We start from the raw sequence: 22,212 nt of genomic DNA, 5'->3' as shown, positions 1-22,212 counted from the left end.
GGAAGGCAATTCTGGGATATGTATTTTCCAGCTTTCCATTAACATAAATTGGCCAAATCTTGCAGTTTTTTGGTATGTATTGCATATCATCACATGTCACATTTTGTGTCAACCCCCAGAACCTCTTGAGATTTGAGTCTTGTTATGGATCTAAATAATGAGAGGTTTTAGGAGCAGATCTTCAGGAAGATCAGCAGCCCCCTGTAATGCAGCTGTTTCAGGGGAGGCCATTATATACTCTACAGGCAAAGGAAGACCAATTTCCTCACATATGGGATAAAGGACTGACACTTCTACTAGCAAAAGATGTCACAGAATTTAGGAGTTCGGGGTACTTGGCTTCATCAGAGTCTGCCCATATATCTTCATTCTACTTTTCAGGGCCCCATTCCTTGCCAGTCAAGGTCCTAACTTTAACGTAAGATGTCCTGCAAGAGTGTGAATTGAATTTGCATTGTAACTGAGCCACCTGCAGGATATGCTTTGTAGAAATCTCAGCCCTGTAGCCACATGATATAAGGCTTTCTATGAAGGCAGTTATAGATTTCTGGCCCCCTTACCCAGATTTGAGTGGTGCTTTTAAGACTCTGAGCTCATAATTTTCTTTTCCTGAGAAAAGAATTCTCCAGTGTACCTAGAAACAACTAATTAACCCATTATACAACTTATTTTTACTAAAATCTTCTATGGCATCAACTACTTAGTTACCCAAAGCTTTGTCTTCTGTAGGTCCTTGTCTGCAGATGATGATTTTAAATATTTTGCCACTGCATGCCATGGACTACTAGTAGCCCCTTTACCATTGGAAACTGGTCTATTAATACCTTCAATCAAATCAGCGAAGCAACTTCAGGTTCATATCTTTAAGGTCTTCTTTCCTTTTAACCACTTCCTGTACCAGAAATTCAGGGTTCAAACAGGGAAACAGAACCACTATGAGTATTGTGGAATTAGGTGTTTATTAGAGGAATTAGACTAGAAAACTAGGCAGGTTGAGCTGCTGGAGTGGGGTTCAGAGGGTGGCTGTTACATAAGTCATGGAAGGCTATTGCCTCTTTTGTGGCTTTGTTTTTGCAGCCAGGTGTCTTCCCAAGGCTGCTGTTACTCAGAGGGCTGACAGTTGGGAAGAAAAGCTGGACATGTAGTGGAGAAAAGGAAGCAGAGTAAGAAAGAAACAGGATGAGGACAAACTTTTGAAGCCTGTAGCACAGAGGTTTATATTAAGAAAAGAAGATACGAAATTGTCTTCTAGGAAGTGGATTAGGGAAATGTAGGATTGTTCGATAGGACTAATAGCCTGTTGAAGTTAGTGCTCATGAATTTAAAGTATTAGCAAGTAGCATGGTGAATGTTTTTCTTCAGCTACAGCCTGCAGGTTAAAGCACTGAAGGCTTAGAGATAGGATTTAATCAGGATTGAAGTTTTGCCAGGTTAGTGAACAGAGGGAGAAGCAAAAAAGTTGAGTGGTTGGAACATCGACTGTGGAATCTTCGGTTAGGAGGGAAGCAAGAACATGGGCTGACAGGGACAGCAAAAAGTTGGTAGGACCAGTGGATTGTAGGTAAAGAGAGAGTGAAAAGAATTTTGGAGTCAGGAGTGTGAGTGCTTGGAAATGAAATTAGAAAGGGATGCTGTTACTGATAGAGGCTGTGGCAGTGGGTGATCATTGTAGGAGGATGGCATCATTGGAGAAGAGGAGGTCGAGGAATGAAGAGGTCAGAGGTTTAGAGATACCATCTGTATGGATATTAAAATCACCAATACTTATTACTGGGATTGCATTGGAGAGACAGTGAACAAGGTACTGGTATTTTTTAAAAATAAGGAAGTGACATGGGGTTTAATGGACAACCAGCAATGGTAGCAGGTGACACAGTATAAAGGCATAAGCTTCCCCACCTGTAGGCCTGGTGGTATGAGGGTTATGGGAGAGAAAACAGCTGCTATTTCAGAGGGTTGCAGGAGGATCCCTGGGAGAGAGCCAGGTTTCAGTTAGAGAAAAAGATGGGAACATTCAGGGAAGAGTTTGAGAATATAGGGGATTTTGCTGATGAAAGTGTCAGAAAATATAATGGCGCTGATTAGAAGGGTGGAAAATGGAGTCAGACGAGGTGCTGTACCCAGATGCAAGGAATAAGTCTGCAGGTTATGAATAATGACCAGAATATTTTAGGCTTTTTGTAGTGACTGAGGTAAGTAGCCATGTACAGCATGATGTGATTAGTTTTAATGATTCCTTAGGCAAAAATACGGAATTGAGGGAGTGATTGTTTTGGGGCAAAGAGAGGTAGAGATTTTGCCAGAAATATGTGGAGCTCCTTCCATTACCAGCATTCCTTTACCAGAAGGTAATTACTGTCTTGAAGTTGGTATTCTTCTATCCTTGTTTATATTAATATATGAGGGTTACATACTTTACATCTGTAATCAATACTTTGCATTTTTGTGTGTCTTAAAATATAAAAATAACATCATCTTCTTACTTTGCAATGTTGTTGTTGTTTTTGAGTTGTCGCCCAGGCTGAAGTGCAGTGGCGCGATCTTGGCTCACTGCAGCCTCCGCCTCCCGGGTTCGAGCGATTCTCCTGCCTCAGCCTCTGGAGTAGCTGGGACTATGGGCACGTGCCACCATGCCTGGCTAATTTTTGTATTTTTAGTAGAGACGGGGTTTCATCATGTTGGCCAGGATGGTCTCAATTTCCTGACCTCCTTATCTGCCCGCCTTGGTCTCCCAAAGTGCTGGGATTATAGGCCTGAGCCACCACACCCGGCCTGCAGTGTTTATAATTAATACATTTTTAAGATTTACTGGCTTGTTACATGTACTTCTACTTTATTTACTTTCACTACTATATGGAATTCCAATATGTGAATATACAGTAATTCTATTTATCCATTCTCCCATTGGTAGATATAAGTTGTTCCCACATTTTACCTATTACAAATAATACTGCACATAATGTTTATGTACATAGTGAGGCTTTTTCTGGAGTAGATACCTACAAGTGGATTTCTAGATAATGCTTGTTTGTTGGTTTTTTTTTTTTTTTTTTTGAGACGGAGTCTCGCTCTGTCGCTCGGGCTGGAGTGCAATGGCATGATCTCGGCTCACTGCAACCTTTGCCTCCCAGGTTCACGCCATTCTCTTGCCTCAGCCTCCTGAGTAGCTGGGACTACAGGCGCCCGCCACCACACCTGGATAATTTTTTGTATTTTTAGTAGAGCCGGGGTTTCACCGTGTTAGCCAGGATGGTCTCGATCTCCTGACCTCATGATCCGCCCGTCTCAGCCTCCCAAAGTGCTGGGATTGCAGGCGTAAGCTACCGCTCCTGGCCTAAGCATATTTTCATGTACTTATTTGCCATCTGTATATCTGCTTTGATGAAGTGTCTGTTAAAATTTGTTACCACTTAAAAAAATCGGGTTGTCAGCTGGGTCCGGTGGCTCACGCCTGTAATCTCAGTGCTTTGGGAGGCTGAGGTGGGCAGATCATGAGGTCAGGAGTTTTAGACCAGCCTGGTCAACATAGTGAAACCCTGTCTCTACTAAAAATACAAAAAATTAGCTGGGTGTGCTGGCAGGCACCTGTAATCCCAGCTACTTGGGAGGCTGAGGCGGGAGAATCACTTGAACCCAGGAGGCGGAGATTGCAGTGAGCTGAGATCGTGCCACTGCACTCTAGCCCAGGTAACAGTACAAGACTCCGTCTCAAAAAAAAAAAAAAAAAAAATCAGGTTGTCATGTTATTGAGTTATAAGTTTCTTTATATATTCTGGTTAGAAGTCCTTTATCAGACAGGTGTTTTGTAAATATTTCCTCCCCCTCTGTGGCTTGCCTTTTCATTTACTGGACTATTATTTTTTTTTAAGTGTAGTTTTTACATGCAGTAAAATTCATCCTTTTTAGGGTATCGTTCTATGAGCTTTGACAAACACATACAGTGGTGTTATCACCACCACAATTGAGGTTTAGAACGTTTCCATCTCCTTAAAAAGTTCCCTTGTGTCTTTATCATCTATTTTCTCCTTGCCTCCCTCAGCCCCTGGCAATCCGTTATCTCCTTTCTGTCCTTATAAATTTGCCTTTTCCAGGAAGTCACATGAATGATATCATACTGTATGAAGCCTTTTTTGAGTTTCTTTTCAGTTACTTAGCATAATGCATGTGAGATTCATCCATATTATTGTTTGTATCAGTAGTATTTTTATTTTGTCGTCGTATTCCATTGAATGGATGTACCTCTGTTTATCTGTTTGCCAGTTGAAGGATATTTGGCTTGTTACCAGTTTTTGGTGGTTATAAGCAACATTGCTATAAACATTCATGTTTTGATTTTTGGATGAACATACATTTTTATTTCTTTTGGATAAATGCCTGGGAGTGGGATTGCTGGGCCATATGTAGGTGTGGTATGTTTAACTTTGTGAGAAACTACCAACCCATTTTTCTAAAATATTTGTAATCATTCTCACCATCACTGTATGAGAGCGGCAGTTTGCTCTGCATTCTGGCACTTTGTATTGTCGTTTTTATTTTTGTTTTTAATTTTAGCCATTCTGATAGTGTATAAAGGTATCCCTTTGTGGCTTAAATTTGCATTTTTCTAATGACTGATGATCTCAAACATCTTTTCATTTGTATTTTTACCTTCCATATATCTTCTGTTGGTGAAGGATTTGTTAATATCTTTTGTCCATTAAAAAAATTGGATTGTTTATTTTCTTATTATTGAGTTTTAAGAGGTCTTTACGCATTCTCGATACAAATCCTTTATCAGATATGTTTCACAAATATTGTCTCTCAGTATGTGGCTTATGTTTTTATTTTGTTAAAGTCTTTCAAAGGGCAGAAGTTTTAAATTTTGATGAAGTCCAGTTTATCAAATTTTTTTCTGTTACGGGTGATGCTTTTTATGTCATATCATAGAAATCTTTGCTTAACCGAAGGTGACAACGATTTTCTCCTGTGCTTTTTTTCTGGGTGTTTGTAGTTTCATATCAATTACCTTATGATCCATTTCATATTAATTTTTGTATATGGTATAAAGTAATGGTTGGTTTCTTTTCACCTCTTTTCTCTTCCTCCATCCACTGCCTCTTCCTTTTCTTCTTTCTTCATTTTCTCAACACATGATTCTGGAACAATTGAATATCCATATGGAAGGAGAAAGGGGAGGAGGGGGAGGAGATGATGAAGATGATTGAGTTACATTGGCACATTGGAACATTATTTTGTTTCATTGACCTATATGTCTGTTCTTGCTTTAGCTCTATGCTGTCTTGATTAACTATAGGTTTAAAATCTATAAGTTTTATAGTGCAAATCTTTCTATTTTTCAAAATTGTTTTGGCTCTTTTGGGCCCTTTGCATTTCCATATGGATTTTAAATATCTATATTATATATAGATAATATAGAAATATGTAGATATCTAGAAATAGACAAGGTTATATTATATATAATATAATCTTTTTATATAGATATAAAAATCCTGCTGGAACTTTGGTGGGGCTTGCATTAAATCTAAAGAGCAATTTTAGGAGAATGGATATTGTAGCACTATTGAGTTTTCTGCTTCACAAACATGGTATGTATCCCTTTATTCAAGTCTCTCTAACTTCTGTCTGCAGTATTTTATAATTTTCAGTGTACAAGTCTTGCACATATTTTGTGAAATTTATCCCTAAAGTAGATAGTATGTTTTGATGCTCTTGTATTTGTATTGTTTATTGGTAGTCTCTAGAATTAAATGAACTTTTATATAGTGACCTTTTTCTTGTGATCTCCTTAAATGTTTGTTAGAGTTCACTATTGCAGCTGTCTTCTTAGTGGGAAGGCTTTTCGGGGTTAATTAACTTCATTAAAAAAATGTATATATGATGCCATTCAGGTTATTTGTCTTCTTGAGTGTACTCTGGTAGTTTGTATCTTTCAAGGAATTTCAGTTAAATTGTTGAACTTGGCATAAAGCTTTTCATAATATTCCTCCATTCTTTTAATGTCTGCAGAATCCTTAGTGGTGTCTCTTCCTTCATTCTGATACTGGTTAATTGTGTCTTCTCTCTTTTATTCCTAGGAAGCTTGTCTAGGGATTTATAAACTTGATTGATCTTGTCATAGAACCAGCTTTCTGTTTCATTGATTTTTAAAAAATTAATTATTTTTCTCTTCCAATCTAATTGTGCAAAAAGAAAAAAAAGCTAAAAAATCAAACCAAAAGAAGGGGAAAAAAAGAGGAGGAGAAACATAGACCAAAGAGGACAAACATAAATCTTATAATGACCTGGTAGATATAGACCCAAATATATGATTATCCACATTAAATGTAAATGAAGAGCACAAAGATCCTTTACAAAAAGTCGATTGTATATTGAGCCATAAAGCAAGACACAACAAATTTCAAAGGATTGAAATCATATAGACTGTGTTCTTTATTTACAATGGGATAGTGTTGGAAATTAATAATAAAAGAATAACTAGATAAATTGCCATTTATTTTGATAGTAAGAACATTTTTCTGTTTTGTTTACAGCCATGATAAAGTAAATGGGCTGGATTTACCCTGCTACTATAAATACCTAGAAAATCAAACAAAATTTATGACATAACAGTTTTCAGACGTTGGATAATAGGCATCCCAGGACTGTGATCTGAAGAAGGGAAACCCTAGGATTGTCAGCCCTAGGATTGTACTAGATCGTGGCCCAGAAAGAGATTACAGGCCTAGTTCTCTCTCAGAGTTGAGAAAACAAATGGAGGTTGGGAGCCAAGAAAGCTCGAATTTGTGAAGCAGAATACCAAAGAAGAAGGAGCCGGAGAGAAAAAGAGGGGCGGGGAGAGAAGGAAGGAGGAGAGGGAGGGATTCCATGATCTGTTGAGGACTATCCCTGGAGTCTTTGGTTAAGTAAAAACTGATCTGTGTGTGTAAAAAAGGAAACTACTCAAAGCTAAGGAAAGAATCCGAAAAATACGGAACTCAGAGTAGTTTGTATTCCCACCAGTGAGAGCGGAAAGACCTTGTATTGCGTAAGACATCTGGTATAGTTCTCAAAAGGAAACCATTCATAAGTAATTATTACCTAAGTAATGGGAATATACTATAACCTTACACTAAAACTTTAAAAAGCCTATAAGTAAGCCTCAAAGTGAAAAAAAAACAAACAAACTAGTCCTGGGTAACCTTCCCTCACGACAGAATAGAGTTCAATACTATTTAAGATCATACACCAAAATAATAAACTTCACAATGTGCAGCATCTAATAAATTATCAGATATGCAAATAAACAGGAAATATTATCTATAAACAGGAGAAAAATGGATCAGCAGACACAAACTCAGAAATGGTAAAGGTGATGGAATGAGCAGATGATGTCATTAAAACAACTGTTAACATGATCTATATGCTTAAGAGTGTAAAGAAAGGCATAACAAGAATAAAGCATAAAATAGGAGAGATACAAAGAGATCCAAATACACTTCCCAAAAATTAAAAAAAAAGAAAAGAAATATATAAAATGAAAACTACACTGCATGGGGTTAATAGCAAATTAGAGATGTAGGACAAACAAACAAACAAACAAAAAAACCCAGGGTCATTGAAGACAGCAGTAGAAGTCCAAAATAAAGCAGAGAGGAAAAAAAGACAGACTAGAAATAAACAGAGCATCAGCAACCTGTGGGGTAATACTTTGGAAGTTTTTTTATTGTTTGTACTCAAAATTGCAGTGGGTTTTTGACTTATCAAAATCGAATACTCATCTTTGTGTTTTCCCTACTCATGGGAAATTGGAGAGTCTTAGGATACTCTGACTCCTTATACGTATATGAGTATATCGACATACATATGTGTATATATGCATACACATGTGCACATTTACATTCATATATTCTATGCCATAATTTTCTTGTGAGTCTTGTTTGCTCATTGTGACTTACTCCTGTCTTTAGCACTTTTTAAAAACTCTTCATTCCTTGCTCTATTTCTGAGTTATCTGGAATGATTTTCCTTGTGCTTGAAGAATATACCTTTTAGAACCTCATTTTTGTAGACATTAGATACTATATCCCATGCCAGTAAGATCCTTCTGTGGCTATGAATGTTTGGTTGTGTTCATTTCTAGCATCTGTGAATTTCTCTTTATTTTGTCCTTGGCTACACATTTAAATTTTTTGTTCCGATTTTATTCAGCATTTCTGTGTATTTGTTTATGCAGTATGTTTTAGTGGTTAAGAGCACATTTTTTGCCAACATTTTGTATTGTTTGTCTTGAATTTTCACCATTTTGGTGGGTGTGAGGTAGTTTCTGAAATGTGGTTTTAATTTTTCATTGGATAAGTAATTTTCATTTCCCCGATGACTAATAATGTTGAGCCACCATTTTTTGTGTTTTAATGAAATTTTTTTTTGTGTCTCTAGTTTTCTGCTTTTCACAGAACTTTTTTTTTCTTTAAATTGAGGTGGGGTGTTCCTGAAATTTTGATTCTAATTTTTTGTTTTCTTCTCATAGTAGCTTTGATCTGCCCCATGTGTGTGCCCATACTGGCTTTCTGTGTGTTTTTTTTTTTTTTTCCTGTGTTTAATCACCACGAGGATCCTCACTCTCTTCTCTTTCCTTAATGGGTCCAGTAGTATCAAGGTTTTCTCCATAGCTTGGACTCTGGAGCTGCGTCTGATGTATTTGGGTTTCTCTACTTAAAAGAAATTTGAGGTTACTCAGTAAGGGATGAGGCTGGACAGACTAGAGGAACCTGGTGTCTGGCTGCTGCCCATTTATCCATAGTGTATGAATAAATCAGAGATCCAGTTGAGTCGGGGAGAGTAGGTGGAGCATTGTTAGCTTAGTTCTTACTTGGATCCAGGTATTCATCTAGAAATCTCATTTAGGGTTCAGGAGGAAACATTGGTATACATTGAACTGAGGAAAGTGCAGAGTTTGCACATTTATCCCTACGTATTTTTTAAGAACTTAAAAAATATGTTTTCCAGGAATGAGCCTTTAATTAACACTGTACGCCGTCTCTACTAAAAATACAAAAATTAGCCAGGCGTGGTGGCCAGCACCTGTAATTCCAGCTACCTGGGAGGCTGAGGCAGGAGAATTGCTTGAACCCGGGAGGCGGAGGGTGTGGTGAGCCGTGATTGCGCCATTGCACTCCAGTCTAGGCAACAGAGCGTAACTCTTGTCTCAAAAAAACAAAACAAGACAAAACAAAAAACCTTTGTCTTTGGACTCAAGCTATCAGAGTCTAAGTTTGTATCTCTCAGTAGAAAGATCCATATAATTGAATTTTTAAGTTTTTACCTATTGTGTCAATGCATCAGTTGTGTTTAGGAAATACTAGTATTCTGAATAGTTTCTCACCCAGATATTAATTTTTTTTTTTTGGTAGATGAGACTCTTTTAAAGAATATCTTTCTAAAATATATATCTACTTGGGGTCCTCACTTCAAATAATTTAAAAAACCATTTCCTTATGAATAATCTGTTACCTTTTATAAATGATTTTTCAGCAAACATTGAGGAGAATGTGCTACCTTACCATCAAAGAAATGGCTACCATCTCTGAGGATGTGATAATTGTCACAAGCAGGTATGTGAATGGTCAAAATCTAGGATGAGATACTTATATATTTGCTGTTTGCTTTCTGTTGATTTCATTTTTTGACCATAAGAAAGCCAATAGGAATTTAAAAGAATATAATATCTTAAAGCATTCTTTTCTAAAATGAAGTTTTCATCAGTGAAAGCCATCCGTATCTGATAAAGCAAAGGAAGAAGTTACAAAAGATAATACTGATAGATTTGAGTGCATCAAAATTTTCATAAAAATGGATAAAACTAAAAAGTAAAAGATAACGTGCACTGAAATAAAATATTTACAACAAATACGTCAAAGGCTAGCATCTGTAATATATAAAGAACTTTTAAAAAGAAACAAGTGATAATTCATCAAATAACCAATATAAAGGATCTAAATGTCTTTAGATAGTCGTTCTCAATAGTAACCAAGAAACATAAATTAAAAATTCAAGAATGAGGTATAATATTTTTTACTCATCAAACTGGCAAAAAAGCAAAAAGGCAGCATTCAGTACTTGTGTAAGGGAGACATACTCTTGTACAAAGGAGACAGAGTAATAAATTGATTCAATTTTTCAATAGAAAGTAATTTAGCAACATTTGTTGAATAATTGAAAGGCTTTATCCCTTTGACCTAGTAAGGCCACAACTGTGGAACTATCCTTGGAAAATAATCAGACATAACACAGAAAAACTTATATATATTGATGTTTGTTGCAACACCATTTACAGTAGAAAAAAGGACCCACAACTTACGTGTCTACCATTGATAAAATTATTTAATTAACCATATCATCATATTATAAAATATTTTAAAATTTGGAGATATTTTTGAAACATCTGATATAAATAAGTCTTCATAAAGTGCTAAATGGGGGTTGGAGTCAATCTACGTATTCCATATAGTCTCACTTCAAAGAACATTTTATATGCCAGACGTGGTGGCTCACGCCTGTAATCCCAGCACTTTGGGAGGCCGACGCAGGTGGATCATCTGAGGTCAGGACAAGACCAACCTGGCCAACATGGTGAAACCCCGTCTCTACTAAAAATACAAAAAAATTAGCCAGGCATTGGTGGCACGCTCCTGTAATTCCAGCTACTTGGGAGGCTGAGGCGGGAGAATCGCTGGAGCCTGGGAGGTGGAGATTGTGGTGAGCCGAGATTGTGCCACTGCACTCCAGCCTGGGTGATAGAGCGAGACTCAGTCTCAGAAAAAAAAAAAAGAACATTTTATGTATATATATAAAAAATACGGATAGAAGTTACACAGACTTATCTCTGGATGGTTGGGATTGTGGCTGATAGTTATTTTCTTTAAACTTTTTATAATTTGCAAATGTCCTAGAATAAGTATATATAATTTATAGTTATAATAAACATTTTAAAAATAGTTGCCTTTTTAATTACTGTAACTCATTGAAGTGAATCTGGTTTTGTATAACATAATAAATGTTTAGAGGAGGGTGCTTGTGTTTAACCAGTAGTAGTGTGGAATGTAGTTTGAATTAGGAAAGCTTTCAGCTGAAAATAACAGAAAAGCAGATGTAAACAGTGACATAAACAAGATGGGAGTTTATTTTTTCTCATATAACCGTAAGTCTAGAGGCTTAGAGTAGCTGGTGTTGGCTCAGTCATTCAGCAGTGTCAGGGTAGTGTCGCTTGAATTCTTTGGACATTTTCCATTATTGCAAAATAGATGCCCAAATTACTGGCAATGTACCACATTCAAGGCTAGAGGGGTACTGGGAAGGAAGCCAGGGAAGGCCACACCATCTGCCTCTTTTATCAGGAATGCAATATCTTTTCCCAAGGCAATTTTTAGATTTCACTTGGTACAACTGTGTTATATGACTACCCTTAGGAAGCCAGGAAAGTGAGTATTTAGTATTTTATAGCCCAAGTATTAGGGACAGAAAAAGGAGAAGGGGTTGAAAATGGGTGTTGGATTAGTTAACTAATGGTATCTACCACAAGTTAAAAAAATAAAAATAAAAAAAAACCAGAAAACCTTCAGTTAGATTGCTAGATTCACTAATATTTTGAAAATTTTAAAATAAATTAGTCGTTGACTGAGAGTTTTTTGTTTGTTTCTTTTAGCTGTCAATACTTGCCTCTGAGTTTTGCTAGGCTACCTTGAATTATGGTGTATTTCTATTAATAGTTCATTTTAAGTGATTAGTAGTTGTGGTAGGCAGGATAATAGTGACCCAAAGATGTCCATGTCCCAATTCCTAGGACCTGTGAATATGTACATTACATGGCAAAAGGGAATTAAGATTGCTAAACAGCTGATAGGGAGATTATTCTGGATCATTCAGGTGGGCCCTTTAAGGACTACACTTCTTAAAAATGGAAGTGGGATGCAGAAGAGGTGTCAGTAAGAGATGTGATGATGGAAACAAGGTCAGAGATGCAGTGTTGCTGGATTTGGAGATGGGGGAAGAGGGCCATGAGTCAAGGAATGTGGTAACCTCTAGAAACTGGAAAAAGCAAGGATTCACCCTTCTAGCCTCCGGAAAGGACTGTAGCCCTACCGATATCTTGATTTTAGCCCAGTGAGACCAGTGTTGGACTTCTAACTTTTATAACTGTAAGATAAAGAAATGAATGTTGTATTTTCCTCTAAGTTTGTGGTACTTTGTTACAGCAGCAATAGAAGACTAATGCAGATTTTGGTACCTGGAAGTGGGGTGCTGCTGTAACAAATACCTAAAAATGTGGAAGTAGCTTTGGAATTATGCAGTGAGCACATCTGGAAGAATTTTGAGGTGCATGATAGAAAACACCTAGATTGCTATGACATTAGAAATATGGGTGTTAATGACTCTATTAGACTTAGAAAAAAGTGAGGCGCAGGATAGAGAAAACATTTATCATCTTAGAGAATACCTAAATCATTGTGAACAGATGGTGGAAATGCATTAAAGGTGCCGGCTCAGAGGAAAATGTTGGGAATTAGAGGAAAAGGGATCCCTGTTATAGTGGCAGAAAGCTCAGCAGGCTTGTGTACTACAATTACGTGGAAAGGAGGACTTACAAACAGTGAACTTGGATGTTTAACTGAAGAGATTTCCAAGCAAAGTGTTGAAGTTATGGCCTAGTTTCTTTTTGCCACTAATAGTAAAATTGAAAGTAGAGAAATAAATCAAAAAGAGACCTGTTAAACAAAAAGGAACCAGGGCTCGATGATTTTGGAAATTCTTAGTCTACCTAAGTGGCAAAGGGTGCTAAAGTCAGGAGTTTCACCGTCAGGAAAATGTGCTCTAAAGAAAAAGCCAAAGGAGTCGCTGCGCAACCTTTTGCTGAAACCTCAGAAAGATAAAAAGGTCAGAGCATTCACTCACACAAAACACTGAAGAGATCAAGGGGTGTGACTCATAGATTCCCTTAGCATCCAAGTAGAAGCCAGAAATAGAGATGGGATTATCTAGGCAAGATCTGTGGAGGAGCCTCTTGTCTAATGGAGGGAGTCTCTGTACTTACACAGTAGACCCACAAGGTTTTTGAGAATTGTACGTCAGCAGCAACTCAGAGGGAGTGAGAGAGGATGAGGTGAAAGACTCAAAGAGGAGACAAAATTCCTCTTCATCTGTGGACCTGTGGAATTAGAAAAGAAATGAAAGGATGAAGTGAAAGAAGGCTGTCAGAGCCCCAAATTCTACAGGCAGGAAACAAGCTGATGAAACTACTCAGCTTTAAATACACTCTGGTTACCCTTTATGAAAAAGGAAGGAAGACTCTGAGGGCAAAAGGGCAGTCCTGTAGGGTGGAACTGAGAGCTTTACAGAATTCTGCCCATGCAGAGACCTATTCCAGGTTGCCTAACTGGATTTCAAAATTGCTTGCGACCAATGATGTCTTCCCTTTCACTTTCTTTCATTTTGAATGGGAATATCTGTAACTATATTCTATGGCAGTCCTGTCCTTGTATTTTGGGAGCAGGAGATTTCTTTTCTAATTCCGTAGGTCCAAAGATGGAGAGGAATTTTGCCTCAGGATGGATTATACCAAGAGTCTCACCCACACCAAATTTAGATTTTGATAAGATTGAGATTTTTGAGTCCATGAGATTTAGATGAGATTTTGGACTTTGAATTGATGCTGCAGTGTGTTGAGACTTTGGGGGGATCTTGGAAGGGGGTGAATGAATGTATTTTGCTTGTGCAATGGACACAGCCCTAATGACACAGTGATTTTAGCCCAGTGAGACTTATGTTGGACTTCTAATCTACAGAACTGAAAATAATAAATTCATGTTGTTTTAAGCCACTAATTGTGGTAATTTGTTACAGCAGGAATAGAAAACTAATATTATAGATGACCTTTCTGTATGCATAGAAAATTTGTTGGCTTGGCAAGAAACCATGGAGATTAAAAAAATCTGAAGGCACATACTTCACAAAAGAATATATGCAAATGGCCAGTAAGCACAATGTTCTCAACATTATTAGTCATCAGGGAAATGCAAATTAAAATCTTAATGAGATAGGCTGGGCGCGGTGGCTCATGCGTGTAATCCCAGCACTTTGGGAGGCCGAGGTGGGTGGATCACGAGGTCAGGAGATCAAGACCGTCCTGGCTAACACGGTGAAACCCTATCTCTACTAAAAATACAAAAAATTAGCTGGGCATGGTGGCAGGCACCTGTAGTCCCAGCTACTCAGGAGGCTGAGGCAGGAGAATTGCTTGAACCCAGGAGGCGGAGGTTGCGGTAAGCCAAGATCATGCCACTGCACTCCAGCCTGGGTGACCGAGTGAGACTTCGTCTCAAAAAAAAAAAAAAAAAAAATCTTAATGAGATACAGCATACCCACTAGAATGGTTAATACAAAAAAGCTTGACAATACCAAAATAAAAAAGCCTATTCCAATACTGAACATTTGGAACAATTGAAACTCCCATACACTGTAGATAGGAATGTAGAATGATACAACCACCTTAGAAAAGCTTTGGCAGTTTCTTATAAAGTTAATTATATACCTGCCCTGTGACCAGTAACACCTCTTCTAGGTATTTACTCAAGGAAAATGAATACATATATGGCCACAAAAAAGACTGTACAAGAATGTCATAACAGCCTTATGAGGGTTCTTCAAAAAGTTTATGGGAAATATGTGTTATGAAAAAATATCCATGGAGTTTGTATTAGTCCATTTTCATACTGCTCTAAAGATACTACCTGAGGCCGGGCACAGTGTCTCACACCTATAATCCCAGTACTTTGGGAGGCTGAGGTGGGGCAGATCACTTTAGGTCAGGAGTTCGAGACCAGCCTGGCCAACATGGGGAAACCCCATATAAAAATACAAAAATTAGCTTGATATGGTGGCACACACCTGTAGTCTCAGCTACTCAGGAAGCTGTGACAGGAGAATCGCTTGAACCTGGGAGGCAGAGATTGCAGTGAGCCAAGATCACACCACTGTCACTCCAGCCTGGGCGACAGAGTGAGACTCCATCTTAAAAAAAAATACACACACACACACACACACACACACACACACACACACACACACACACACACACACACACACACACACACACACACACACACACACACACACACACACACACACACACACACACACACACACACACACACACACACACACACACACACACACACACACACACACACACTCCAAGACTGGGTAATTTATAAAGGAAAGGGGTGTAATTGACTCACAGTTCCTCCTGGCTGGGGAGGCCTCAGGAAACTTACAATCATGGCAGAAGGGGAAGCAGGCACATCTTACATGGCGGCAAGAGAGCGAAAAGAGTGAAAGCACAGCAAAAGCTGCCATTTATAAAACTATCAGATCTCATGAGAACTCACTCACTATCACAAAAACAGCATGGGAGAAACTGCCCCCATGATCCAATCACCTACCTCCCTCAACACGTGGGGATTGCAATTCGAGATGAGATTTCGGTGGAGACAACAGAGCCAAACCATATCAGAGTTCAAAATTTTTTTGCACTAAAATATAAACTCATGACTAACTTGTTAATAACATGTCCGAACAGTATCTAGCTTGAGACACTAATACATCCGTTTGAAAATAATCCATTTCAGAGCAACATCAATTCTGCTAAAATTGAAACAAGAACAAACATTACATTTATGGTGAACTTTGGGTAGAAGAATGGTGAAATTACAAAAAAACATGGCAATAGTGACCCAAAGAAATCAGCAGTTTACAAATGGATAAGTTGTATTAAGAAGGGATGAGACAGTGTTGACCATGAAGTCCTTCATCTTCAGCAGCAGACCATCTACATCAATTTGTAAAACTGATGATTAACAGCAGCAATAGCCAATGTATAGACACCTCATTTGGTTCAGCCTTACCCAATTCTGACTAATAAAATTAAAGTTGAGCAAACTATTTAATGGATGTCAAAATTATTGCATCTAGATTGGCTGCAGGCAAGAGCAGAGCTTTTAAGTGGAAGTTTTAAACAAATGAGATCAAGATTCTTAGATATTACCTTGAGGAATTGTAACGGGAGAAGAAATGTGGTTAGCAGTCCAATCCTGAAGACAAAGTATGATCAAAGCAATAGCTACCAAGAGGTGGAAGTAGTCCAGTCAAAGCAAAAGTGGACCTGTCAAAAACAGAAGTCATGGCAACAGTTTTTTGAGATGCTTGAGGGATTTTGCTTGTTGACTTTCTGGAGGGCCAAGTAATGATAATAGCTTATTATGAGAGTATTTAGAGAAAGTTGGCCAAAGCTTTAGTGGAAAAACACTTGGGAAAGTTTCACCAGAGAGTCCTTCTCCACCACGACAGTGTGTCTGTTCATTCCTGTCATCAAACAAGGGCAATTTTGCAAGAGTGTCCATAGCCTCCACCTTAGAGTTCTTATCTGGCTGCTTCTTTCTTTTGCTTCCTAATCTTGAAAAAAATCTCTAAAGGGTACCCATTTTTCTTCAGTTAATAATGGAAAAATGGTTGAGCGTGGGTGATGATGTGGCTGGGTGGGCGCCAGGGTTTCACCTTCAAGCCAGTGGCCGGATCATGACTGAGGTGATTGAGCCCCTGGAGCCTCTAGTGCCTGTGGACTTTGGCAGTCACGAGGCAGTGGTGCGGCTGGAGAGAGCCATCGTCTTCGCCCATGGGCTCCACCCCATGGACACCGACGGGTGGAGCCGATGGAGTCGGTCCTGGAGGGCAGATGTCTATACCTGAGATCTAACAATGTAGAAGAAGGCAACTGTGCTGAAGAATTACTACAAAACTCCCACTGCGTCGTGAAGGAGTATTTTGTGGCTCCCCAGGTAATATCTCTTTGCCAAAGCTGAATGAACAAGAGCCTTTCTCACACAGCCGAGTAGCTCATTCTGGAAAGGGGGTACTCTCTGAATACGTGGAAGCATGATGACAATATTTTCTTACTGTGAACACTAATTTTCCTGCTTTTTCCAGTCACCTGAAAAAATGGATGCTTAAGCATTTCTTTTCTTTTCTTTTTTTTTTTTTTTTTTTTTTTTGAGTTGAAGTCTCGCTCTTGTCCCCCAGGCTGGAGTGCAATGGTGCAATCTCGTCTCACTGCAGTTTCCGCCTCCTGGGTTCAAGCGATTCTCTTGCCTCAGCCTCCTGAGTAGCTGGGATTACAGGCACCTGCCACCATGCCGGGCTAATTTTTGTATTTTTAGTAGAGAAGGGCTTTTACCATATTGACCAGGTTGGTCTCGAACTTGTGACCTAAGGTGATCCGCCCGCCTCGGCCTCCCAAAGTGCTGGGATTACAGGCATGAGCCACTGCGCCTGGCCAGCATTTCTTAATAGCAGACTCTTCTGAAGACAGAATTGGGAAATATCTGACGCCAACAAGGCAGTGAGTTCCTGATGCTAACTGAAGTAAAAGGAAAGCAAAAGTCACCTTCCAAGGAAATAGCTTCCAAGGTATTCGCTTAACAGGCCTGTTCAGTATGGAAGACACTATTTATCCCCCTTTAACTCTCTCCAAAGGACTATACCAACTGCATGAAAGTGAACTTTTACATCTACTTAAATGGTAGATGGAGCATCTTGATCACTATGTGACAACCTTGGTTGTCATTTTTAGTTGCTATTTGAATTGATTTGAGCAACCCTATCTTCACTGGACATACCTGAATTTGTTCCTAGTTACCCACTTTGTTCCTAGAAAAGGGCTAACTTTCTGCTATGGTCTGAAGAGTGTTCAAAGTAGACTAGACCTTGGGAACTCCTAACCTAGAACCATCTGCCATCCCACAAAGTGATTAAATGCAAAAGGGATACTAGTCATACCTAGTGTTTCTCTTTCTGAAAAGAGAACTTATCCTAAAAGTAGCCGTGGGCCTGGGACAAAGTAGCCCTTCTCACCCCCAAAATGATTATTAAATTGACATGAGTCCAAGATTGTGGAGTTTTTTGTTTTAAAACAGATACCAAGGATAAATGAAACCTATTTAGGGATTCATTCTCTAATTAATAGATTCTAAGTAATAGAATCAGAGAGAGACTTTTTCCTCTAACCAAACTGCCAGAGTTGGTTTTGGCTAAGAATTTCCCAATGATCTTTGCGCTGCTGCTCATTTCTTTTATTTTTCTGAGATAGGGTCTCTGTCTGTCACCCAGGCTGGAGTGCAGTGGTGTGATCAGAGATCACTGCAGCCTCCAACTTATGGGCTCAAGTGATCCTCCCACCTCAGCCTCCTGAGTAGCCAGGACTACAGGTGTGTATCACCACGTCCAGTTAATTTGTGTGTGTGTGTTTTTTTTAAGTAGAGATGGGATCTTGTTATGTTGCCTGTCTGGTCCTGAACTCCTGGCCTCAGAGGATCCTCTGACATGCTTTGGCCTCCCAAAGTGCTGGGATCACAGGTGTAAACCACAATGCCTAGCTTGTTGCTCATTCTTAAAAGTCTGTGTTTATTTTTCCCATTCCCTTCTTTTATCTGCAGTGCTTCTTTTTTCTTTAAGGCAGCTTAATTTACAAAGCTTGGCCTTGAATTAAAAGAGAACCCCGAACCTTGGAGTTGAAGTTCTCAAACCAATATCAGAGCAACTATCTTAATCCCCATATAAACAAAGTTATCTACTCCTGGCTCCTTAAAAAAAAAAAATAATGTAAAAATGACTGCATTGACATGCTTACATTCCCAGCAACTTCAGTTGTTTAGGGATGGACTAAATGACTGGTATCATCACTTTAAAATGTGTCTTGAACTTGATGGAGCTCTTTCGATAAATAAAATTTATAGTTTTTATGGGTTTTTTTTTTTTTTTCCAGACAGAGTCTTGCTCTGTCGCCCAGACTGGAGTGCAGTGGCGCGATCTCGGCTCACTGCAAGCTCTGCCTCCCGGGTTCACGCCATCCTACTGCCTCAGCCTCCCGAGTAGCTGAGACTACAGGCGCCTGCCACCACGCCTGGCTAATATCTGTATTTTTAGTAGAGACGGGGTTTCACCATGTTAGCCAGGATGGTCTCGATCTCCTGACCTCGTGATCCGCCCGCCTCGGCCTCCCAAAGTGCTGGGAGCCACCGCGCCCGTTCTGTGGTTTTTGTTTTTGTTTTGAGACGGAGTCTTGTTCTGTCACACAGGCTGGAGTGGAATGGTGTGCTCTTGGCTCACTGCAGCCTCCGCCTCCCAGGCTTAAGCCTCCCAAGTAGCTGGGATTACAGTTGTGTGCCACGACGCCCAGCTAATTTTTGTACTTTTAGTAGAGATGCGCTTTCACCATGTTGGCCGGGCTGGTCTCAAACTCCTGACCTCAAGTGATCTGCCCATCTTGGCCTCCCAAAGTGCTAGGATTACAGGCGTGAGCTACTGTGCTCAGCCATTAGGTTTATTTTTTAATTCCATTTTTCCACAGATTTTTTGAAGTCCCCTCGTATTTGTGATAGCCCTAAACTGGAAACAACCCAAATGCTCATCAAAGAAGAAGGAACAAATTGTGATATATTCATGCAATAGACTATTACTCAGCAATAAAAGGAAAATGCTGATTCAGGCAACAACATGGATAAACTTCTAAAACATTTATGTTGGAAAGAAAACAGACACAAAAGAATATTTTCTGGATGATTCTCTTCATATAAACTCCAAGAACAGCCCCCAAACTCATCTGTGGTGATAGAAGTCAGAAGTCTGCTGGGTTAGAGGAAATTGATTGGAAATGGACATGGGGGAACTTTCTGGGGTGATGGAAATGTTCAGTATTTTTATTTTGGATGGAGGTTACATAGATGATCACAATTGCCAAAACTGATTTAATGTAATATTTAAGTTGTCCATTTTATTGTATAAATTACAACTCGGTGAAAAAAAAGAGATTTAGTTAGTGTCTTAACTAACTAAATGTATATTGACAACCTGATTATACTGTTCTACTCGTTACAAGAAGGCATACCCTTATGTGATGGCACCCACCCAGTGAAAGTCTGGAATTGAGTCCTGAGAGAATTGAGGAATTGAGGAATTGAGAATTGAGAGAATTGAGAGAATTGAGGAATTGAGAATTGAGAGAATTGAGAATTCTGGAATTGAGTCCTGAGGAATGATCCATCAGTCACATTAGGGAGTACTCTGGGGAGTGGGCATCAGTATGTGATAAGTTACGTCCTGGTTTCAGAAAATCAAATGAAAAATTCAAAGACCTTGGTTTAGGAAGAAATAAATGGGTTGTAGAAACTGTTATCAGCTAGGCAGTTTTGAAATCAATTGTGGGGATAATGTGTGGATTCGGGTAGAGGGAGAAAAATACTTTGTGCTTCCTAAGGAAACTAAATGCTAAGTTCATCCACTTAGTAAGAAATATACAAGCCCGAAACAGCTTTTCTATTTGAATGGTGCAGCTGTTGCTGAATAATTACTTCTGAAGATTTACTGCCAGGACATGGTTTAGAACAAGAAAATGAGATACTATTATGACTTAACCACCACTGTAGTGAAACTCCTCTCAAAGATTTCCAGTAACTTCTTACTTAGTTAATTTTCAAAGTTAATTTTCTGTCCACATTTTACTGGACCTCTCTCCCAGTTTTAACATGGTTAAGTACTTCCTGGAGTTGTACCATCTTTGGCTTTCAGAAACCATAGTCCTGGATTTCCTCTCCTCTTTGATTTCTCCATTTTATTCTATGATACCTCAGAAGTGTCTGGTTTTCTTCTGCCTGTCATCTAAATATTGGTATTCCCTGGGGTTCATATAAGTGCTGTAGCTGTTTCCCAAACTCATCATGCTCTTTGATACCCTTTATATTTGTACATGCTTCTCCCTGTGCCTGGAATTATTCTGTTTCCTTTTCCACATAGCTCAAATACATGTCATTATAGGTACTGACTTCCTGCTTCTTCTTTCTTGACAGATTAGTCATTGTCTTCTCTGTTGTTCTTTTTTTTTTTTTTTTTTTTTAAGAGATAGGGTCTTGCTATGTTGATTAGGATGGTCTTGAACTCCTGAACTCAAGCAGTCCTCTTAGCCTCCCAAAGTGCTGGAATTACAGGTGAGAGCCACTACACCCAGCCTCGGTTGTTCTAACGCTTCATTTTTTTTTAACCTCTGTTCTGGTATTTTAATATATTGTACTATAATTATTTGCATAGTTTTTCTGCCCTCTGAATTATTAATTCTTTGAGAGAAAGAAACACATATAACTTTGTATCATCAATACCTGGAAAAGTGCTTTGTATTATTAGACATGCAATAAAAGTGTTGCATGAGTTAAAAGATAATCCATTTTCTCTCTTCAAGCAAGGGAATTGGAATCAAAAGGATTATTTGTTTCCCTCTCTACCTCAGGAAAGCGCTGACATAGGCAGAAGTGGAGAAAGGTGTGTTAATGCATATTGAGAAACCTTTCTGTCTCCTACTTCCCTTCTCTTTTTCCTGCCCAGTGTGCAAGCCAACTTTCCTGGTTTATTTGGATTAACACTTATTTTATTTTAAAATGAAATCGTGGCAGACTTTTCAGGAAAGATGATGAAGTGATGCCAGGTCATAAAACTTCCTTCTCCAAAGCCTAGTGAAATGAACAACAGTGAATAAAAGTGAAAGCCAGGATACTTCTAATTCTAGCCAAGATAAAATAAAGCTACTGGAGCCCATCTTTCCCAGTGATTACAAATAATAATAATAATAATAATAATAAATAACAACAACCCTGGACAAAAAACCAAAAACAATTACCTGAAGCCTCCAAATAGTAAGTATAGTAGGTGAATTAGGGAGAGAAAACAATACTTAATGAACGACCAATATAGCAACAGTGAGTTTCATGGTTAATTTTCATCTTTATACCTTGAGTTTGACCCAAGGGCAGTCTGAATCAGGGAACTATATAGTAGGTGTGGTCAATAGAGACTCAGAAAGGAGCCCATCTCTCTGGCCTGAGCACAGTTTACAAAAAAAAAAAAAAAAGGTTGGTGGTGACTGCAAGCTGGAGAGCTAGGGGAGAATCCTTGTTTGTTTGTTTGTGTTTTTCTCGTTTTCTTTCCCATCCTGAGGTCAGCCCTAGTTGTGGAACAACTTTACTAGGATACGACAGCAATGTTGTGAGCACTTAAAACCCTGAGAAGAAACCTACCACTGAGAAAAGGAATGGCTGTTGGGTGAAGAGTGGGGGAAAAGCCACATTATTATTTTTTCTTTCT

The 22,212-nt window shown here is 38.8% G+C and overlaps 1 protein-coding gene and 1 pseudogene across 2 annotated transcripts in view; both read left to right on the top strand.

Annotated features, from left to right (window-relative positions):
- The window catches only part of COPG2 (COPI coat complex subunit gamma 2), a 164,177-nt gene that overhangs the window by 6,398 nt on the left and 135,567 nt on the right, over positions 1-22,212 (top strand). For both annotated transcript variants that reach the window (XM_054497299.2, XM_054497300.2), the window contains exon 5: positions 9,511-9,590. In XM_054497299.2, the coding sequence (XP_054353274.1) occupies positions 9,511-9,590 (80 nt within the window). The remainder of the gene's footprint in view (positions 1-9,510; positions 9,591-22,212) is intronic.
- Positions 12,769-17,012, top strand: LOC129040789 (glutamyl-tRNA(Gln) amidotransferase subunit C, mitochondrial-like; annotated as a pseudogene).

This window comes from Pongo pygmaeus, chromosome 6 (assembly GCF_028885625.2).
Source record: "Pongo pygmaeus isolate AG05252 chromosome 6, NHGRI_mPonPyg2-v2.0_pri, whole genome shotgun sequence".
In the NCBI taxonomy this organism is placed as follows: domain Eukaryota; kingdom Metazoa; phylum Chordata; class Mammalia; order Primates; family Hominidae; genus Pongo; species Pongo pygmaeus.
This window is presented reverse-complemented; position numbering and strand designations above follow the sequence as displayed.